The sequence below is a fragment of the Haliotis rubra genome, unplaced genomic scaffold (genome assembly GCF_003918875.1).
Source record: "Haliotis rubra isolate DU_JTF1 unplaced genomic scaffold, ASM391887v1 Scf11, whole genome shotgun sequence".
Taxonomy (NCBI): domain Eukaryota; kingdom Metazoa; phylum Mollusca; class Gastropoda; order Lepetellida; family Haliotidae; genus Haliotis; species Haliotis rubra.
This window is the reverse complement of record NW_025765003.1, coordinates 3,257,255-3,278,072: the sequence shown is the minus strand read 5'-3', so window position 1 is coordinate 3,278,072 and position 20,818 is coordinate 3,257,255. Positions and strand designations below refer to the sequence as shown.

General features: G+C 41.6%; 1 protein-coding gene across 1 annotated transcript in view; it reads left to right on the top strand.

Moving 5' to 3' along the window:
* The window catches only part of LOC124284771 (RING finger and SPRY domain-containing protein 1-like), a 64,863-nt gene that overhangs the window by 4,810 nt on the left and 39,235 nt on the right, over nt 1-20,818 (top strand). The window contains exons 2-10 of the mRNA XM_046720889.1: nt 887-1,351; nt 2,839-3,004; nt 6,998-7,124; nt 9,462-9,520; nt 11,219-11,285; nt 12,583-12,723; nt 14,862-14,971; nt 17,433-17,576; nt 20,530-20,641. Coding sequence (XP_046576845.1) covers nt 1,011-1,351; nt 2,839-3,004; nt 6,998-7,124; nt 9,462-9,520; nt 11,219-11,285; nt 12,583-12,723; nt 14,862-14,971; nt 17,433-17,576; nt 20,530-20,641 — 1,267 coding nt within the window. The 5' untranslated portion in view covers nt 887-1,010. The remainder of the gene's footprint in view (nt 1-886; nt 1,352-2,838; nt 3,005-6,997; nt 7,125-9,461; nt 9,521-11,218; nt 11,286-12,582; nt 12,724-14,861; nt 14,972-17,432; nt 17,577-20,529; nt 20,642-20,818) is intronic.

The following is a 20,818-nucleotide window of genomic DNA, read 5'->3' as shown; positions in this document are numbered from 1 at the left end:
CTGGCTGATTTTCTTGTTGATTTTTTAAATAAACAACATAATTAACATTGGAAATTTAACTGGACACCGGTACAGTGTGATATACATATTTGCTTGCCCGACAGAAAAAAACACTGGACTCAGGCATCGGGCAATGGGTTATTTCTACCCCTGTTATACTATGAGAGTTAGACATCATTACCAGTTTTTAAAATATATTTAGCACAGTTATTGTTAGTTTTAAATGGTTTGGTTTAAATGAAAACACATTTGTCCCCTGTTGGGATTCTGGTTTAGAATCAGTACCAAGCCACCTTTGCTTCATGTGAGAGACCACTAAATGGATCGGGTTGTCAGGTTGTGTGATTTGATTTGTGAGTGTAATGGTACCCTGATGGTCTGTTACCATTGCTCATAATATCCATCACTGGATTGTCTGATCCTGATTTGATTATTTTCATGAAACTGCCATGTAACTTGAATATTGCTTTCGCCTTCGACGTCAAACATTATTAGCAGAATGTGACAGCCACATTTGTAAGGAAATGTTTAAGGATCAGTTATCAGAGTTAGACACCATTACCAGTTGTTTATCTATTGAGCTGTTATTGTTGTCAAGTCTTGTAGTTGTATGTTGGTTTTGTGGTTGATTGCATGTCTAGGGTCTACGATATGGCCCAGTTTGTTTCAGGGACTCCAATTCAATTCAAACTCACTCACTCACTCACTCACTGCTTTCTTCCAATGCACAAAATTAATACTGTTTGAAGTGGCCCACTCTCACTCACTCACTCACCCACTCTGTGTGAGATATTTATCAGTTACCATGACAAATCCTATAAAGTAACATTCTCATTCATTTGTTTTATTTTCATATTTCAACGCATATAATTTTTTATACTTTCAGCTACAGTTATAGTGTGAAGAGGAATCAGTTGTTTTCACTATGAACAGAGGCAAAGAAAGGGTCAGGTTGCCACAGTATGGAGGATGATTAGCACCTACTCAGTGATGGAACCAAGGTTTAAGGCATGATAGTAACATTTTGGCTGACCCATCATATATTTTCCTCTCCGCTGCACATATGCCGCGTCATCTGTGCTCAGTTTATTCGAGCGTACATAATGGGTTCATGTGTTTGTAAAGACAAGTCCACGGATAACACAGATTCTCGGAATAGAGATTCCCGGAACCGATCACGTGGTTCACGCGGCACTGGTCACTCTAACCCTCAGCGCACAGCCAATGGTGTATCTGGTAGCAGCCACCACAGGAGGAGCGGGGGAGCTGGGAGAGGGGCGGAGCTGGCCACGAAGAGTATTGATTCTCTAGTGTTAGAAACACTGGCTCTCATTCGGACCTTAGTGGACAAGTAAGTCTCAGATCCACAGATGTTGGGACACTTTCAACTGCTCAATATTGATTTGCATGTTATTATGTTGAAGGAACTTCCAGAACAATAAATTTACAGTTTTTATCACTTTCGTGATACTGAATCCTGGCCTGACAGATGACTATAGTATTTTGATGAAACTATTGGAAAGTCCTTAACTTTTTTAGAAGTATATTTAAGTTTTTGTTTTTTGGTATACTTGGTTTATGGATTTGAAAAAAACAATTTCATATATTTGAAATAGCATAAAATTCATGTATGATGCATATTCTCTTGAACATGTTAAAGCTGTTGTGTTTGGAGCAAAGTAAATAATATGTACAGGTTTTACTCAGGGTTTTTTCAATGATAACATGAGTTACCTCCCCTCCCATATTCATGTACTATTCTACTTACTTATATGATTCTAAATTTTTGTAAATGTTTGTTGAGAATTCTTTATTTACAAGCCACTATGATACAGTTGGAATATTTTTTTATTCTTGCTTTAAACTTCATTCACTCACTCACTCACTCAGTTGTTTCAAAGACAAGAAATAAAGGTAGGCTAAGTATGTGTTGAGAAATACAACAAATGTCTATCAAGAACTGTCCAAATTCAGCTAGATGTATTTGATGATTGGTTTATAGTGACTGATGTTGAGGAAGCAGAGTTTGGTGAATGAGGAAATGTTTTATTCTATATAGCCTCAATCTGATAATGTTGACAAGTCAAGGGAATGTTTCTTCAATATGATCAATAATCAGTGATGTGGTGTTTCTGAGATGTCAAATGTATAGGGGCTTTTTTATTCTAATCATTTCATACCTACCAGAGGTAGGCCATTCATTTTCTGAGTAAAATGAAATCATTAGAGCAGTGTTTGGACTGATAATTATATCTTGTCAGGTGGAAAACTTGTAGACCTATGGACCCTAAACTAACACTAGGTCTCTGAATATACATGTATATGTAAAAACTAACACTAAGTCTCTGAATATACATGTATATGTAAAAACTAACACTAAGTCTCTGAATATACATGTATATGTAAAAACTAACACTAGGTCTCTGAATATACATGTATATGTAAAAACTAACACTAGGTCTCTGAATATACATGTATATGTAAAAACTAACACTAGGTCTCTGAATATACAGGTATATGTAAAAACTAACACTAAGTCTCTGAATATACATGTATATGTAATGATGGTAGAAATAAATAATTCCCTTTCATCTGAAAAGAAGAAATGGGAGTTTTGGAACCAGAACCTGTGGAAAATCTAGACTTACTTCATTTTCTTCTTTCCTACTTCAGTTTTCACATTACTGAAAGGGTAGGGAGAAAGGGAAAAAAATGTGGTTCAAAGACTGAGACATGTTATATAAACCTCTAGCTGCAAAATTAAAGAAGTAAGGTTCTTATCTGATATGAAACTTATGAACTGTTCATGTGAAATATTTGCCACCTTTTTGTTCTCAGTGACCAGGAGCCTCCAGCGGCCATGTTGACTCTACACAAAACAGCAGAGAGAGATCAGGGCTGGCTGGATGTCGTCAAATCTCTTATCCGAGTCATTCCAATGGACGACCCTGTAGGCCCTGCTGTCATCACACTGCTACTGGACGAATGTCCACTGCCCACAAAAGTAAGTCTTTCATTTCCGTACTGTAATTCAATGAAATTAAGCTGGAACTTGCCTTGGTGTATGCTAATGGTAAAAGTTTACAATTGAGGATCTCCTAATATGTCGAATATTCCAATATACCAGCAAACTTCAGGTGACTCCAGATGCTCTTTATCATTTCCACTGCTTTACTGTGACTGAATTGCAAATCTCATTCTTGGTTTTGTCTAACTGATAAGAAGGAAACCATTACATGTAGGTTCGGAAGACCACATGCAGTTCCATTTGTTCTATGAGTGTGATATTCCTCTCGTCCCCCACCATGAGGGTGATGTTCCACTAGTCCCCCCACCATGATGGTGATGTTCCCCTTGTCCCCACCATGAGGGTGATGTTCCCTTGTCCCCCACCATGAGGGTGATGTTTTCCTTGTCCCCCCACCATGAGGGTGATGTTCCACTAGTCCCCCCCACCATGAGGGTGATGTTCCACTAGTCCCCCCACCATGAGTCCCCCCCCACCATGAGGGTGATGTTCCACTGTTCCCCCACCATGAGAGTGATGTTCCACTAGTCCCCCACCATGAGAGTGATGTTCCTCTAGTCCCCCACCATGAGAGTGATGTTCCCCTTGTCCCCACCATGAGAGTGATGTTCCCTTTGTCCCCCACCATGAGAGTGATGTTCCTCTAGTGTCCCCTACCACCATGAAGTGATGTTCCATCCCCCACCATGAGAGTGATGCTTCCTTGTCCCCCCACCATGAGAGTGATGTTCCCCTTGTCCCCCCCACCATGAGTGATGTTCCTCCATGAGGGTGATGCTCCCACCATGAGAGTGATGTTCCTTGTCCCCCACCATGAGAGAGTGATGTTCCCCTTGTCCCCACCATGAGAGTGATGTTCCCCTTGTCCCCACCATGAGAGTGATGTTCCTCTTGTCCCCCACCATGAGAGTGATGTTCCCCTTGTCCCCCACCATGAGAGTGATGTTCCCCCTGTCCCCACCACCATGAGAGTGATGTTCCCCTTGTCCCCACCATGAGAGTGATGTTCCCTCGTCCCCCACCATGAGAGTGATGTTCCCCTTGTCCCCCACCATGAGAGTGATGTTCCCTGTTCCCCACCATGAGAGTGATGTTCCCTTGTCCCCCCCACCATGAGGGTGATGTTCCCCTTGTCCCCCACCATGAGAGTGATGTTCCCTTGTCCCCCACCATGAGAGTGATGTTCCCTTGTCCCCCCACCATGAGGGTGATGTTCCACTAGTCCCCCACCATGAGAGGTGATGTTCCCTTTCCCCCACCATGAGAGAAGTGTGTTCCCCTAGTCCCCCACCATGAGAGTGATGTTCCTCTCCTGTCCCCACCATGAGAGTGATGTTCCACTAGTCCCCACCATGAGAGTGATGTTCCACTAGTCCCCAGTGATGTTCCAGGGGTGATGTTCCACTAGTCCCCCCACCATGAGGGTGATGTTCCCCTTGTCCCCCACCATGAGAGTGATGTTCCCTTGTCCCCACCATGAGAGTGATGTCCCCTTGTCCCCCACCATGAGAGTGATGTTCCCCTTGTCCCCCACCATGAGAGTGATGTTCCCTTGTCCCCACCATGAGAGTGATGTTCCCCTGTCCCCCACCATGAGAGTGATGTTCCCTTGTCCCCCACCATGAGAGTGATGTCCCTTGTCCCCCACCATGAGAGTGATGTTCCCCTTGTCCCCCACCATGAGAGTGATGTTCCCTTGTCCCCACCATGAGAGTGATGTTGCCCCTCACCCCCATAATGAGAGTGATGTTCCCCTTGTCCCCCATGAGAGTGATGTTCCCCTGTCCCCACCATGAGAGTGATGTTCCCCTGTCCCCAACCATGAGAGTGATGTTCCCCTCGTCCCCCACCATGAGAGTGATGTTCCCCCCCACCATGAGAGTGATCCCCTCCCCCCACCATGAGAGTGATGTTCCCCTCGTCCCCCACCCATGTCCCCACCATGAGAGTGATGTTCCCTTGTCCCCCACCATGAGAGTGATGTGATCCCCTTGTCCCCCACCATGAGAGTGATGTTCCCTTGTCCCCACCATGAGAGTGATGTTCCCCTTGTCCCCACCATGAGAGTGATGTTCCCCCACCATTGTCCCCCACCATGAGAGTGATGTTGTTCCTTGTCCCCACCCATGAGAGTGATGTTCCCCTTGTCCCCCACCATGAGTGATGTTCCCCTTGAGAGTGATGTTCCCACCATGAGAGTGATGTTCCCCTTGTCCCCACCATGAGAGTGATGTTCCCCTTGTCCCCACCATGAGAGTGATGTTCCCTCTTGTCCCCACCATGAGAGTGATGTTCCCCTCGTCCCCACCATGAGAGTGATGTTCCCCTTGTCCCCACCATGAGAGTGATGTTCCCCTTGTCCCCCACCATGAGAGTGATGTTCCCTTGTCCCCACCATGAGAGTGATGTTCCCCTTGTCCCCCACCATGAGAGTGATGTTCCCTTGTCCCCACCATGAGAGTGATGTTCCCCTTGTCCCCACCATGAGAGTGATGTTTCCTTGTCCCCACCATGCGAGTGATGCTCCCCTCATCCCCCACCATGAGAGTGATGTTCCCTTGTCCCCAACCATGAGAGTGATGTTCCCCTCGTCCCCCACCATGAGAGTGATGTTCCCCTGTCCCCCACCCATGAGAGTGATGTTCCCCTTGTCCCCACCATGAGAGTGATGTTCCCTTGTCCCCCACCATGAGAGTGATGTTCCCTTGTCCCCACCATGAGAGAGTGATGTTCCCTTGTCCCCAACCATGAGAGTGATGTTCCCCTTGTCCCCCACCATGAGAGTGATGTTCCCTTGTCCCCCACCATGAGAGTGATGTTCCCTTGTCCCCCACCATGAGAGTGATGTTCCCCTTGTCCCCCACCATGAGAGTGATGTTCCCCTTGTCCCCAACCATGAGAGTGATGTTCCCTTGTCCCCACCATGAGAGTGATGTTCCCCTTGATGTCCCCCCCCACCATGAGAGTGATGTTCCCTCTTGTCCCCACCATGAGAGTGATGTTCCCTCGTCCCCCACCATGAGAGTGATGTTCCCCTTGTCCCCACCATGAGAGTGATGTTCCCCTTGTCCCCCACCATGAGTGATGTTCCCCTTTGTCCCCCACCATGAGAGTGATGTTCCCCTTGTCCCCACCATGAGAGTGATGTTCCCTTGTCCCCCACCATGAGAGTGATGTTCCCCTTGTCCCCACCATGAGAGTGATGTTCCCCTTGTCCCCACCATGAGAGTGATGTTCCCCTTGTCCCCCACCATGAGAGTGATGTTCCCCTTGTCCCCCACCATGAGAGTGATGTTCCCCTTCCCCCCCACCATGAGAGTGATGTTTGAGAGTGATGTTCCTTGTCCCCAACCATGAGAGTGATGTTCCCCTTGTCCCCACCATGAGAGTGATGTTCCCTTGTCCCCCACCATGAGAGTGATGTTCCCTTGTCCCCCACCATGAGAGTGATGTTCCCCTTGTCCCCCACCATGAGAGTGATGTTCCCTTGTCCCCCACCATGAGAGTGATGTTCCCCTTGTCCCCACCATGAGAGTGATGATGTTCCCCTTGTCCCCACCATGAGAGTGATGTTCCCTTGTCCCCCAACCATGAGAGTGATGTTCCCCTTGTCCCCCACCATGAGAGTGATGTTCCCCTTGTCCCCCACCATGAGAGTGATGTTCCCCTTGTCCCCCACCATGAGAGTGATGTTCCCTCGTCCCCCACCATGAGAGTGATGTTCCCCTTGTCCCCACCATGAGAGTGATGTTCCCCTTGTTCCCCACCCATGATGAGAGTGATGTCCCCCACCATGAGGTGATGGATTGTTCCCCACCATGAGAGTGATGTTCCCCTTGTCCCCCACCATGAGAGTGATGTTCCCCTCGTCCCCCACCATGAGAGTGATGCTCCCTTTGTCCCCCAACCATGAGAGTGATGTTCCCCTTGTCCCCCACCATGAGAGTGATGTTCCCTTTGTCCCCCCAGGAGGCCCTGCTGGAGCTACAGAGACACCTGAACCTGGGAGAGGACGGGCCGGCCAGCATTTACAAGGATCCCTCACATCAGCTCAATATCTGTGTTATACTTGGTTGTCTAGCAGAAAAACTGGCAGGTAAGCAGCTCCTTGTGGAGGTCTTGTGGTGCTACGATAAATCTCCACTATACCCTGGATGCATCTACGATTACCTCCCTTTGCTGGTTTTTTATCCAATCAGGTGTCAATGCTGGGAAGTTGAGCGTGCCAATCACACTTCACTTTCGCTTATTTTATCTAACCGATTAAACTTGGCAACATAATTGTTGCAGAGGTACTCTGAAAGAGGTAGAAAGAGTTCTTGCATATATTTTTTAAGGTTTCAGACCTGTCTATTTGTCGGTATGATTTCACCCCAAATCAGAGTCGCACTGCAAACAAGCCGCTATCTTTGTTGACACTGGCAAGCTCAGTTGTAAGGGCGGCTTAAATGATTGGCTACTGTGAGAATGCGGAGCCAGCCAGCCAGGAGGTAATAAAATCATGGGGCCGAGCCGTAGATGCATCCAGGGTACAGTGGAGATTTATCGTAACATATACCCTGCAGATTATCGAGGATGGTTATAAGAGAGAGAAATCATTATGGCTGCAGTAAGCAATATTCTAAGTGTATTACAACAGCTTGTTGATGAATTTAAGTCAGAATACCTAACAAGCCAGGGTATGTCTTAAGATGATTCATGATGAGCCCGATCACTCATAGTTATGACACAGTCCTCACAAGCTGGTAGTGGTGGTCCGATTAATTGAAATAATCGAAGATTGGTCGCAGTGACTAAACGACCAAGCAATCGATCATGTTTTCTCATAATCAAATACAAACAATTCTGGAACACCTTTTGCATTAACAATTTTTTTCACAAGGTTGGTTTTGTCTGTTACATTTTATGAGCACTACAAGCTCGGTCCAAGTCATGATTGAATTTATCTTAAAGACCCCAAGAAATTTATGTTCCTAACATACTAGTCATCCTTTAAAGATGTGAAATTTGCGGAAAAACACAACCAAAGAACTACAAGTTTTTTTCTTTATGTTTTTCTGCAAACAGGAAAATTTCATAAATGACGCTAACCAATTATTTTCGATGATTGATCGGTTGTATTGAACCAATCATCATTTATGAGATTTTAACCAATTCCCAACACTACAAGCTGGCTCCAAAAAAGCAGGGATTACAGAGACATGTTCTAATCCACTCCCCCACAAGAGGTTGATCTGTGCAGTAGAGGTACAATTACTAAGACCAGGTAACCACTGAATCCTCAATAGAGGGCTCTCAATAAGCAGGGGTGACAGAGGATGTATTCCAATCCACATCTCCCATATCAGGTTGATAGCATCGATCTGTTCAGTAACGGTTGAGTATCTAACACATTGTAACCGCTGAGTCCTCAATAATATTTTGATCCGCATCCTCCACAAAGGGGTGACAACATGAACATTTATCTGTGCGGTGGTTGTACAGTTACTCATTGTAACCAGTAATTCCTCATTCTCAATTAGCAGGGATTAGAGAGGACATATTCCACTCCATATCCCCCAAATGGCTTGATAGCAGGAGTGTCAACCTGTGCAGTAGGGGTACATTTACTCACATATCATTACAACCTAGTCCTCATTAGCTGGCTCCCAATAAGCAGGGGTTACAGAGGATGAATTCCAGTCCAGATCTCCAACAAGGGGTTGACAGCTGGAGTGTCAACCTGTGCAGTAGGGGTACAGTTACTCATATATCATTATGACCTAGTCCTCATTAGCTGGCTCCCAATAAGCAGGGGTTACAGAGGATGAATTCCAGTCCAGATCTCCAACAAGGAGGCTTGACAGCTGGCTGGCTCCCTATAAGTTACAGTGGATTCCAGTCCAGATCTCCAACAAGTCTGGAGTGTTAGGTCTTTGCAGTAGGGGTACAGTTACTCATATATCATTATGACCTAGTCCTCATTAGCTGGCTCCCAATAAGCAGGGGTTACAGAGAATGAATTCCAGTCCAGATCTCCAACAAGGGGTTGACAGCTGGAGTGTCAGGTCTTTGCAGTAGGGGTACATGTACTCATATATCATTATGACCTAGTCCTCATTAGCTGGCTCTCAATCAGCAGGGTTTGCCAGCATCAGCATTGATCTTTGCAGTTGGGGTACAGTTATACGTTGTAGCCACCTGTTCCTCATTTTTGTTGTCTGTTACTAGTATGGATATGTTTCAATATTTAACTGTTTTTGTGAGGAAAAATGATTGCTTTCATCACTAGGCTCCATTGCAGAGTATTTTTATCGTGTCATGAATCTATGGTAGGTAAAAGGAGCTACTGTTGGCAAAAAGGGTCAAATACCAGTGTGTTGTGTTGATTTGTGTGTGTAAAGAGTAAGTGTCCTGTTTGCTATATTATCAGACTGTATTCTCATGGTTGCAGGTCCCAGTAGTATAGCCTTGTTATCAGCTGACGTTCTACAGTATCTCATCTGTCATTTGGTAAGTACAAGAACCTTGAGTACACTCAAGTTGGTCTAGGTATCAGTGTCATCGGTACTGCATAGTCTGTGTACACTACATTTCTCCTAATACACATACAGCTGCTATAGTGGCTGTTATTAACAGGGGGCGGTGGGGTAGTCTAGTGGTTAAAGCGTTGGCTCGTCATGCCGAAGACCCGGGTTCGAATCCCCACATGGGTACAATGAGTGAAGCCCATTTCTGGTGTCCCCCGCCGTGATATTGCTGGAATATTGCTAAAAGCGGCGTAGTCAGTCAGTCAGTCAGTCAGTGTTATTAACAGTTCTTGTTCTCAATTCTTGTATAGTCCGTTTGACTTCATCTGAGGACCACTTGCTGGTAGAACAGCCAGGTGTGCAAGTTGTACGTGTAAGAAATAGTGAAAAGTGACAGCATAATAATGATCGTTTGTTAAACAACTATTTGATTTGGGTGTCCAAAATTATGAGACAAATCATCAGAGTTGGTTTGTCGATTTCATGTGACTGCAAAGTTTGATTTTGTTGCATTTATTAGATTTTGTGTTAGTGAGTAATTTATTGGTCTAAAATGAAGTCAAACAGACTATAGTTGTGTTTTTGTTGAGTTAAGATTCAGATTATGTCTGGAATATGTTTTTGCAAACTTTGCCATAGTTTTGAATACTCGACACACTCGAATATACGCTGCTTTAGGGAGTTCAGCAACGTTAGGGTTCTCACAGTGTTTATGCACAAAGGAGGAATTGTTTCACTTCCAAGAGTTTACATGGCTGCATTTGATAAGCTGAATTAAAATTACAGTTAATCTGCTTGGTGAAATTTGTATATCGGTACATTGAAGGAGGTAGGGTATATGAGTGTTTGATATTTGGGGAATTTGAAAGTAATGTTCTCAAAATGTACTTCAACATGAAGAATATATTCTTGAAATTTGGATAGTTTCATTGAATGCCTCTGTTGTTTCTTCAAGTTGATGGAGACATGAAGTAAACTATTTTTTTACTTTTCACTTCTTATGATGATGGAGATTACAAGCTTGTCCTGTTTACATCATGTGTTTTAGATAATGTTATATAAAAGATGTAATATTTCCTTGTCCCTGGTATTTCCCGATTGCATGAAACTCTCTGGAACCATTTCTATTTGTAACAAGTTGGCAACAATGTTTCAAGTTATCATGTTGTTGTAAGCTTGTTTAGGGTTATTCTGGACATTTAGATTGTACTGTATGATTGGCATTTAAGAGTTGATGAGTAATAAGAAAGGTAGGATACTTCTTTATCATATCATGATGTGGCGTTTTGTACAGATTCTTATACCATTGTATCTACACCAAAACGTTGCATCATAATACACTAAAGAAGTTGTTTTTGTTTTAGACCTATTTTATTCATGAGAAAAGGATTGGGTACAAGTTATACAACTTAGAACACCCTCTCCGTAGTATTTACATAGTATTATTTACATTCATTCTACAAGATGGACAGAGAAGAACAGAGAGATGGGAAAGAGAGGAACAATTGCAACTATTAAGAAAATCGTTTTGATTGACAAATATATGTTTGAACAATTTTAAATATGTTTTGATTTATGTGAACATAAGTTGTCATCCATAAAGTATTGTAACTTTCTTATTTAGATTGTAGTATAATGTTAATGGAGCCAGCTATAGGCCAATGACCATGTATATTTTCAGAATCCCTGCAACCCTCCAGTGGTGGTCCTGCATTCCATGGTAGCTCTTGAGAAGTTTGCACAAACAAGTAAGAGTAGGAAGATGATCAGGGTCACACTCTACAAAGAGATTTTAAGAGTAGTGGTCCGAAGATGATCAAAGATTGGTCACAGTGACTAAATGACCAAGCAGGATTTCTCATACTCGAACATAAACAATTTTGGAACAGCATTGCATTATCACAGTCATAGCATTGCATTATTTTGTAAGCACAGTCAAGTCATGATTGAATTTATCTTAAAGGCTCAAGATTAGTTTATGAACATACTGTTCCATTGTTGGTTTTCCAAAAGCCCCAAAATTGAACTACATGTTTTTTCTTTATTTTTATGTGCACAAATTTCATTAATAATGCCCAATTATTTTCGATGGTTGTGAACCAATCATCACATTATGAGATTTTAACACAACACAGTTTTACTGCATATTTTGTCTGCATTGCATTATCACAGTCATAGTGTGAAGATTAGTTTATGAAACTGTTCCATTGTTGGTTTTCTCTTCTAATGCACTAACAACAGCCCAGTGGTTTTGAGAGTTGTTGTATTCCAGGGGCTTGTGTGATGCAATTTGCTGTGCAGAGTTGTTTCTTGTGTTCAAGATGGGGGATGGTGTAGCCTATTGGTAAAAGTGTTCGCTCATCATGCCATGGACTGAGTGTGGTTTTACGCCGCTGTTAGCAGTATTTCAGCAATATCACGGTTGGGGACACCAGAAATGGGCTTCACTCATTCTATCCATGTGAGGAATCAAACCCGGATCTTCGGTGTCCTGACTGGACGCTTTAACCACTAGGCTACCCTACCACCCCTGTCACGCCATGGACCCAGTTTCGATTCCCCACATAGATACAATGTGTGAAGCCCATTTCTGGTGTCCCCCAATTGGAAAATTGCTTGAATATTGCTAAAAGCGGTGTAAAACTAAACTCACTCACTCACTCACGGTTTCAAATCAAAGAGTCAATAATGATACACAGTGGGTCATCACCAAGACCATAGTCATGAAACCAAAACTAGCAAGAATCTTTGTCGTTTAGTCCCTTATTGTGAAGAGTGATTCCAAGATACAAATGAAATACAGTGCAGACCTGCATTAAATACTGAATCACTCCTTCATTCATGTTGCTATGGTCACAGTAGGGTACCTATCAAAGATCCATCTCACAAGTTGTTGGTGCAATGGCTGTGCACCTGGAAAATATGTGAAATTATTCCTAACTATGGGGTTTCTTTACAAAGTAGGTCAACTTATAATGATCTTGAATGTGATCAACTATGAATGTATGTGTAAGTAATCAATATCTTCTTTTGTTTGTTTTCCAGGTGAGAACAAGGTAACAATTAACCAGTCAATGAAAGAGTTGTCTCCCCATCCCCTGCTGGTTTTGGAGGAATGGTGGCATGACTCTGACTACGTCAAGAGGGAAGTTGGCTTCTGTGCTGCTTGGTGCCTCGATAACCTATGTGAGTCCAACTTTTGTGGTTTTTGTTTTTCCATGTTTTTAGCACATTTACATTATGCTCCAAGAAATCAGCACAAATTTATTAATATCAGAGATAGCAACCAAAATGATTTATCAGGAATCAGATTACTCCACTTTTGATAGGAATATTTTCATCATTTTATAATGGATAAAACTCATGTATTTGTCTCATTAAAACATTTGTCTCATGTATTTGTCAAGCATATATTTAAATAAATTGGCATATTTGATTATTCTTATCAAAACTTGAAAAGTACATTTTATGATTTTATAAAAACAATGTTGCCTGTAATGTAAACATAATAGTAACCTTGTCACACTTGTCATATTTTAAACCAGTTAATTATCCATTTGTTATAAAATTGTTTGGTTTGTAATGGGCAGATCCACATAGTTTTGAGGGCTTGGATAATGTATTATGCAAAGGTTTATTTGTTTAGTTATTTGTTCTTATCTAAATCACAAAATGTGGTCATACATGCAAACAGTAATTGGTGTAAACTACTATTTTTTTATGCCATATTAGAGTTTGTTGTCAGAAATAGTTTAATGTCAAAGATGAAAGCAATTTTTGTTCAGCTGTCTGTCTATGTTGACATATTTGCTGTTGACTATGCAAGTGACCTTCTGTTCCTTGATGCTATTCTTTACATTCTAATCCAGATTACCGTGTCAACTGCAGTTTTTATTTTGCTGATATGGAACTTTGTGTTCATGTATTTTGTTAAGGATAGTAAATATTGACTCTCATTTAAATTTGATGTCTTCAATGACGAAGTCATTTTCTCTTGTCAGTTCATGTGAAGGAATACGATGTTGTTTTCTTACCACAAGAAAAAAAGTTTGACGAAAGTGTAACCTGTAGATAAGCTGACCCCCTTCTACTGACTGCTTATTTTTTTCCTCAAAATTCAGCTTATCTATGGTCATATAATAATAATAATAAACTAGGATTGCCTCCTGGGCAATACTGACGGGTCTTCAGACTTCCCCATACCCTCCCCCGTGGCTGCCTTCACTTGTACTGTTTCTTTGGACGCCAGCTGGAGCCCATTTTAACTCTCGGAGTTATGGGTGTTTGAAGTGTATTGAAGGGCTAGAAAGCGTCCAAAACGCAGGCAGAACACGCTTTTGGCACGCAGAGCCGGATCGGATGAAATGCAGCCGGGTCATGGGGTCATGTACCTTTTTAGTAGTTCCCACAGAAGGTATAGCTCTCTTTTAACAGGTCTGCCCTCCGCTTCGTCCTTGGGCCTCACGGTCCAAACGACAATGTTCTGGAATTGCCATGACCTCTAGCTATATGACGATAGACGTAAGTGCATATACTGCACTTGTGAAACAACCATAGATTTATGTGTATATAGTGCATTTGTTAATCACCCATTCAAAAAATTTGAAATAGAACTCATTTCTGACTCTGTACTTGCAATGTTTATTAATGCAAACTTGTTCTCGACGCTTGTATGGCTAGGATAATGCCGATGTAATGTAAAGGTCAATTCAAGGGCAAGTAATTCTTTGGGCATTGAATGACGCTTCAGCAAAGATTTGACAGCTCCTTGTCATTGTCAATTACATCTGTCGGTGAAATTCACATCGTCTCTCCCATCGCCTCCCACGCGCTTTTGCAGTGGTATATATGGCCTGAGATTTATGGTAAATGTTGCAGACTTTGTTGTGGTCAAAAGTCAAGCGTATTCTTCTCACAGTGAGGCAAAACAAACTGCTGGAGAGATTTCCAGAACACTAATTCTTTTTTGAATGTAGACCTAAGAAAAAACGAGTGGTAGTGTGGGCTTTATATGACGATATACTATAAGAGAGATTTGTGATGCGTAATTGGTAAATCGACTTGCATAACTTTGTGAAGCAAAGATGTTCCACATTTCATTATCTAGCAGTTTGGTACCTTCAAAAATGAAATCCATTGAGTTTTAGCAGAGCTGTGATTAAAAAGTGCTTTTTCAAAAATTGACCAACTTCCAAGGGCAATAACTCCGACACATATTCAAGATGAGGCAATGGTAAATAGAAGCTGAGACAATTTTGTATCCATTTATCATGTTTTATTCTGAGATTCCATTTGAATGTGACTTAAGTAATCTCACTTCATGTTTCAGGGCAGGCAGTTCACTTATGAACGCATCGACCTGAACGGTATTAATGTTATGCTCAACAACAATGATGTCAGTGAATACCTCAAGATCTCATCTAGCGGTGTGGAGGTAAGGTCACAATACAACATACCCGTGAAGATCCCGGTTAGAATTGGTCTTCAGCAACCCATGCTTGTCATAAGAGGCAACTAACGGGATCGGGTGGTCAGATTCGCTGACTTGGTTGACACACGTCATCGTATCCCAGAAAGTTTCACTAAATCGAATTTCCGCGGTTAGGGTCAGGAGAGCTGTCCAGTTATCGTATCCCAGTTGCGTAAAATGATGCTGATGTTGTTGATCACTGGATTGTCTGGTCCAGACTCAATTATTTACAGACTGCCGCCATATAGCTGGAATATTGCATTAAACAACTAACCAAACCAAAACCACAATACAACAGGGTTAACACACCCACGCGTCAACTATTCTCCCTTGTTAACCTGCCTGGCACTTTGTATTAATTGTAAAATAAAGACTGGCTAGCGAAAGAAAGTATGTTGTGTCTGAGTTTGTGTTATACAGCAACATGTCTCTATAAAGATGCTATAACGCTGGCATTATTTCTGACTAGTACCAGCAGTCTCATGCTTACACATTCGCACAGTCATGCACATTACTATATATGTTTAACAGTATTTGGTTAGACATGAAACCCAATTTCTCCTGACCTCACCAAAATTCACTTCACCTCCCTGCAACTCAACTCAACTCAAAATTAACAAATGTTGGTTCAGATACATAGGTCTGTAATAAACACAAGGCCATTTTAGAAAGTGATCAAATGTAACATATGTTATATGTGGGATTACACTTTCTTAGTAAAGTACAGATCGATGGTGATGCTGTTGATCACTGGATTGCCTGGTCCAGACTCGATTATTTACAGACCGCCGCAATATAGCTGGAATATTGCTGAGTGCGTCGTAAAGCTAAACTCACTTACTCACTCTTGTTTACTGTGCAGAGTTGCCTCCCTTGACTCTACCAGGAATTAGGCAGTCATGGATTCCAATTGCAGATCCGTTGATAAGCACCAAAACCATACTCATAAATTATATTTTGCAACAGCAGTCTCTGGACTGGATATATTGGTGCCTTTATGTCACAATAAGCTGACAAGATGAGATTGAACTGAAATACTGTCTAAGTAACAGCATTAAACCCAACTCACTCCTTCAGTGTATATATCAGCCCATAGGAAGTGATCATAAAATCCCCACCGTGATCCATCTTTGTCCTGATGAACTGACTGGTATGTGCATGTACTGACAGAAAGTCCTTTCTAATCTGGGGCGGTGGGGCAGAGGTTAAGTGGTTAAGGCGGCGTAAAACCATACTCACTCACTCACTTTCTAATCTTGTATGTGCGGCGTAGTTTAGAACGTCAAATGAAGTGTTAGGCCATTATGAATTAATTTCCATCCCTGCAACTTCACCTGCATATACCTTGCTTCATTCTCTGTTTGTTTGATGAAATATATGTCTGTAGAGCTCCAGATAAACTGCTGATGTTGTAAAGTATGCCCAATATATCATATTAATGTTAAGTCTGAGTTGGTTGCTTGTGAAATATTTTGTAGACCCAATTCATCTTAATTGGAATTACCCAACTGTATTTCTCTACTCATCCTTATTTACTGACAAAATGCAGGCATCACACATTCATGAAGTACCTACTGTGTTGAATAATGCATCTTAATCTTGCATCTGGTTATTTGACAGTTGTATCGCTGACGTTTTTCTATATGTTACACATAAATTATACACACAATAAACTGGAGGCAGGGATCCAGATAATTTTTCAACATCAGGAGTACGTTCTCCTTATTTGTTCAATATAGGAGTACTGGAAAATATAGGAGTACGTTTTCTAAATTATTTCCTACCATATCGTGCACACACATAGCACAGAGCATAAAACTAAAACTTTGCATCAACTCTGGGTTAGATTTGGCCTCCAGCAACCCGGGAGGTGACTAATGGGATGTGGTGGTCAGGCTTGCTGACTTGCTTGACACATGTCATGACCCAACATCGTCATCATTGATCACTAAATTGTCTGGTCAGACTTGATTATTTACAGACTGCTCCATGCTGGAATATTCCTGATGACTTAGATTGTCTGGTCCAGACTTGATTTATTACAGACTTCTGCGAAATAGCTGGAATATTTCTAAGTGAAGCATTAAACAACAAACAAACAAACAAACAAACAAAATGCATGACATGTCCAACATCTCATCACGACACAGTATTTTCTGCTCAATTTGTAACTTGAATTTACATAAATCATGTTGGCATGAAGATATTCTTTTACTACCATTACTTGCAGTGCAGTGACAGCAAATGTGGTTTAATTTATTTATTGATTCAATGTATATCATATACACATTGATTATGATGTTTAGGGATGTGTATAGATGTTCTACCTGTCATTTTTAATTTATTTATTGAGTCCTCTTTTGTTTAGGGATGTCATCATGTCCTCATCACTTTTACATGTGTTGATGCTATTGTTTTTACACAGGCCCGATGTGATGCCTCATCGTTTGAGAGTGTAAGATGTACCTTCCAAGTAGATGCAGGTGTATGGTACTATGAGGTCACCATAGTAACGGCAGGCGTCATGCAGATTGGATGGGCCACAAAAGACAGCAAATTCCTCAATCATGTAAGTTAGTGAAATCAGTGTGTGAGTGAATATGGTTTTATACCATGTTTGTAATATGACGGCAGGGGGACACCAGAAATGGGCTTTACATGTTGTGCCCATATGGGGAATCAAATCTGGGTCTTCTGGCCTCCTGGGCGAACACTTTAACTACAAGGCTACCCTACTGCCCCAGTAAAATCAGTCAAGTAACATCTTGTTAATAATAACATTCACAGCACTAAATGAAATTGTGTAACATATTTATATTTTCAGCTATTGTATGCCCCTATATGTTAGGGGCATTGCAATCATATTTGATGTAGTAGGTCAAAACATTCACCCAGTAAAGTGAAGTAATGTAATTTGAGGTGCACAGGATATAAAATACTGCTATGTTGTAATTCGAAAATGTTATGCATATTTTCATTTTGTTGGTAAAGTTTACATAATTGACAAGTTGATTTGAAATTATGTAATTCAGAAATTAGAAACTGTTTCTTCTGATAAAAAAAGCGAAACTTTTCGCAGCTCAGGTTCCTGTGTATAATGACTTTTTCCACCGGGTACCCATTTTCCTGCTGCGAACAGAGACGATTTTGAACAAACTCACTTGCCTAAGGTGAGACCACATGTGTCACATGTGCTTCGTTGTGGGGCAGGACTAAAGTCCTAGAAACTCTCAGGAGTCAAGCTGCCAAACACGGTCACCCATCCAAGGATTCTCCGAGCTCGACGCTGCTTAACTTCACCGATTTGTGACCTGAGCTTTAAGCACAGGACCACGCGCCACCACTATAATTATAATTATCTATAATTAGGGGTGTCGCAATACGTGAATGTATCGATGCATCGATACATTTTTACTGACGATACGATACGCAATACATGCTTGCGTGTATCGATTCCTATTTTCAAACTTTATTGATTCAAGTTTTTATGCTATATCCATCTCCTTCAAAGTCTTGATAGTAAAATTATACGAGACAGCTCCGATAAATAGATGTAGCTAGCTTTACTTAAAAATTAGGTTGGAAACTAACATCTTTTGTGATTGGCTAGACTATTTTGATGGACCAATCAGCGAGCGCGAACGTTGCCGGTAAGGTAATGCTATGAAAAGGTGCGAAAATTATGTATCGCGATACGTATCGTATCGTGACCTTAAAATCGTGATACGTATCGTATCGTATCCTGACACCCCTATCTATAATGTATCTGTTACCCATGTGTTGTGACAACAAATTCCAGCAAAATGACCAATGACAACAAATGAAAAAAAAGTGCAGTGTATCGGTCAATTTCGGACCTGAAAAGAGAAATCATGTTAAGAAAATCGTCAATAACATCACAGTGTGCAAACACTGAGACTAATTGTGAAATTTGAGCGGGTTACCACAAATTGAATGACTCAGTTAATAACAAATTACAGATGAAAGAATCCATGCATTACATTGTGGTACACATCACAGTACATGATTCATTATTGTAATAAACTGTAATGTGATAACCTATTGATAATGGGTGCCTGTGAGACAAAGAAGCTCCATGTAAATCACTTCCTGGCTCACTGCAGGGATTTTGCTAGGGCAGCTAAGGGGGTAGACTGTGTCACAGTCCCTGAACCACATTATTTTCCCTACTGCCTAACCCTCTCTGCAATGCTACAGCCCAAAACAATGCATGTCTAAATTTCCTCAGGTTCAGGTTTTGAATCTCCCATCTACGTTTCAAGTTAAATGGGACTATTTGTTAGTGTAAAAGTTATATATATTCAGAGGCTAAGCTTTAGTGAACTCAGGGGCCAATCTCTGCCCCAAGTTGCATCAATATCAGTCAATTCAAAATTGGTATGAAAATAATTCCAGTTTATGTTAATACAGTTACAACTAATGTTGTAGGTTGTGAGTGAGTGTGTGAGTATGGTTTTACGCAGCTGTTAGCAATATTGTACCATTTAGCAATATCCCGATGTGAGACGCCAGAAATATGGCTGAAGGGGTCGTTGTCGGCACAGGTACTACAGATATGTACCCCAGGTACGTGTCTGTATACAGAAACGTACCTTGGCCATAATGCGAATACAGAAACGTACCCTAGGACGATTCCATTCCCATTGTGTCGTATTCTTGACTGGAACTGTCGTACTGTTGTATTAGATACATCTGATTGCGTTATGTAAGTAATGAGAATACACAGTAACGGATATTTCGCGATGCACATGAACACCACTCAGAATCAGTTGAAGGGGAACAACTACATACGGTTTTGGTGTTGGATTGCGGAATATGGACTTGGTTTTAAGGTACCGGCTACGTTTCTATATTTTGACTTTGTTTAGGGTACATATCTGTATACAGAAACTTACCTGGGGTACATATCTGTAGTACCTGTGACGACAATGACCCCTTCAGCAGAAATATGCTCCACATTGTACCCATGTGGGAATCAAACCAGGGTCTTCAGCATGAGGGGGCGGTGGGGTAGCCTAGTGGTGAAAGTGTTGGCTTGCAACGCCGAAGACCTGGGTTCTATTCCCCACATGGGTACAATGCATGAAGCCCATTTCTGGTGTCCCCCTCCATGATATTGCTGCAATATTGCGGCGTAAAACCATACCCACACACTCACTCTTCAGCGTGACGGTTGAACACATTCACTACCAAGCTGCCTTGTAGTTTGTAGAGATGACACTTGTATATCATTTAAAATAGGACCAAGACAGACTCTTTAATTCCTAGTTATATGCTACTTCATTGAATGCAATGTTAAACAAATATCTTATTTATAATTTCGTGAATCTCAATTTAGAACAAACTCATTTTCCTAAAGTTCCCAACAAAGAACAGTCAGTTTGGAATCGTAGAAAACGCATGTCACACAACATTTCAAATGCCAAACTACACATGGTTTAGAATACACAAATAAACAAATTCATTTCCATAATTGTACAAGATACATGTGTCCATTTTAGGAAGGGTACGGTATCGGTGATGACGAATTCTCCATGGCTTATGATGGATGTCGCCAGCTGATTTGGTACAACGCTGACAGTGAACCTCACCTACAGGACTGCTGGGCCCCAGGTAGGATCATGCTAACAATAACACAAGCACATTGCGTGGTCACAATGGGTATCATGATTCATTGATGTATCGATTCTCTGGCAATTTACAACTTACTACAAGATGTGAATACACAGTGCCATTTAGAAATTTGTCAAAAGAAATATCTATATATGTCATATTTGGGATTTCGCTTTC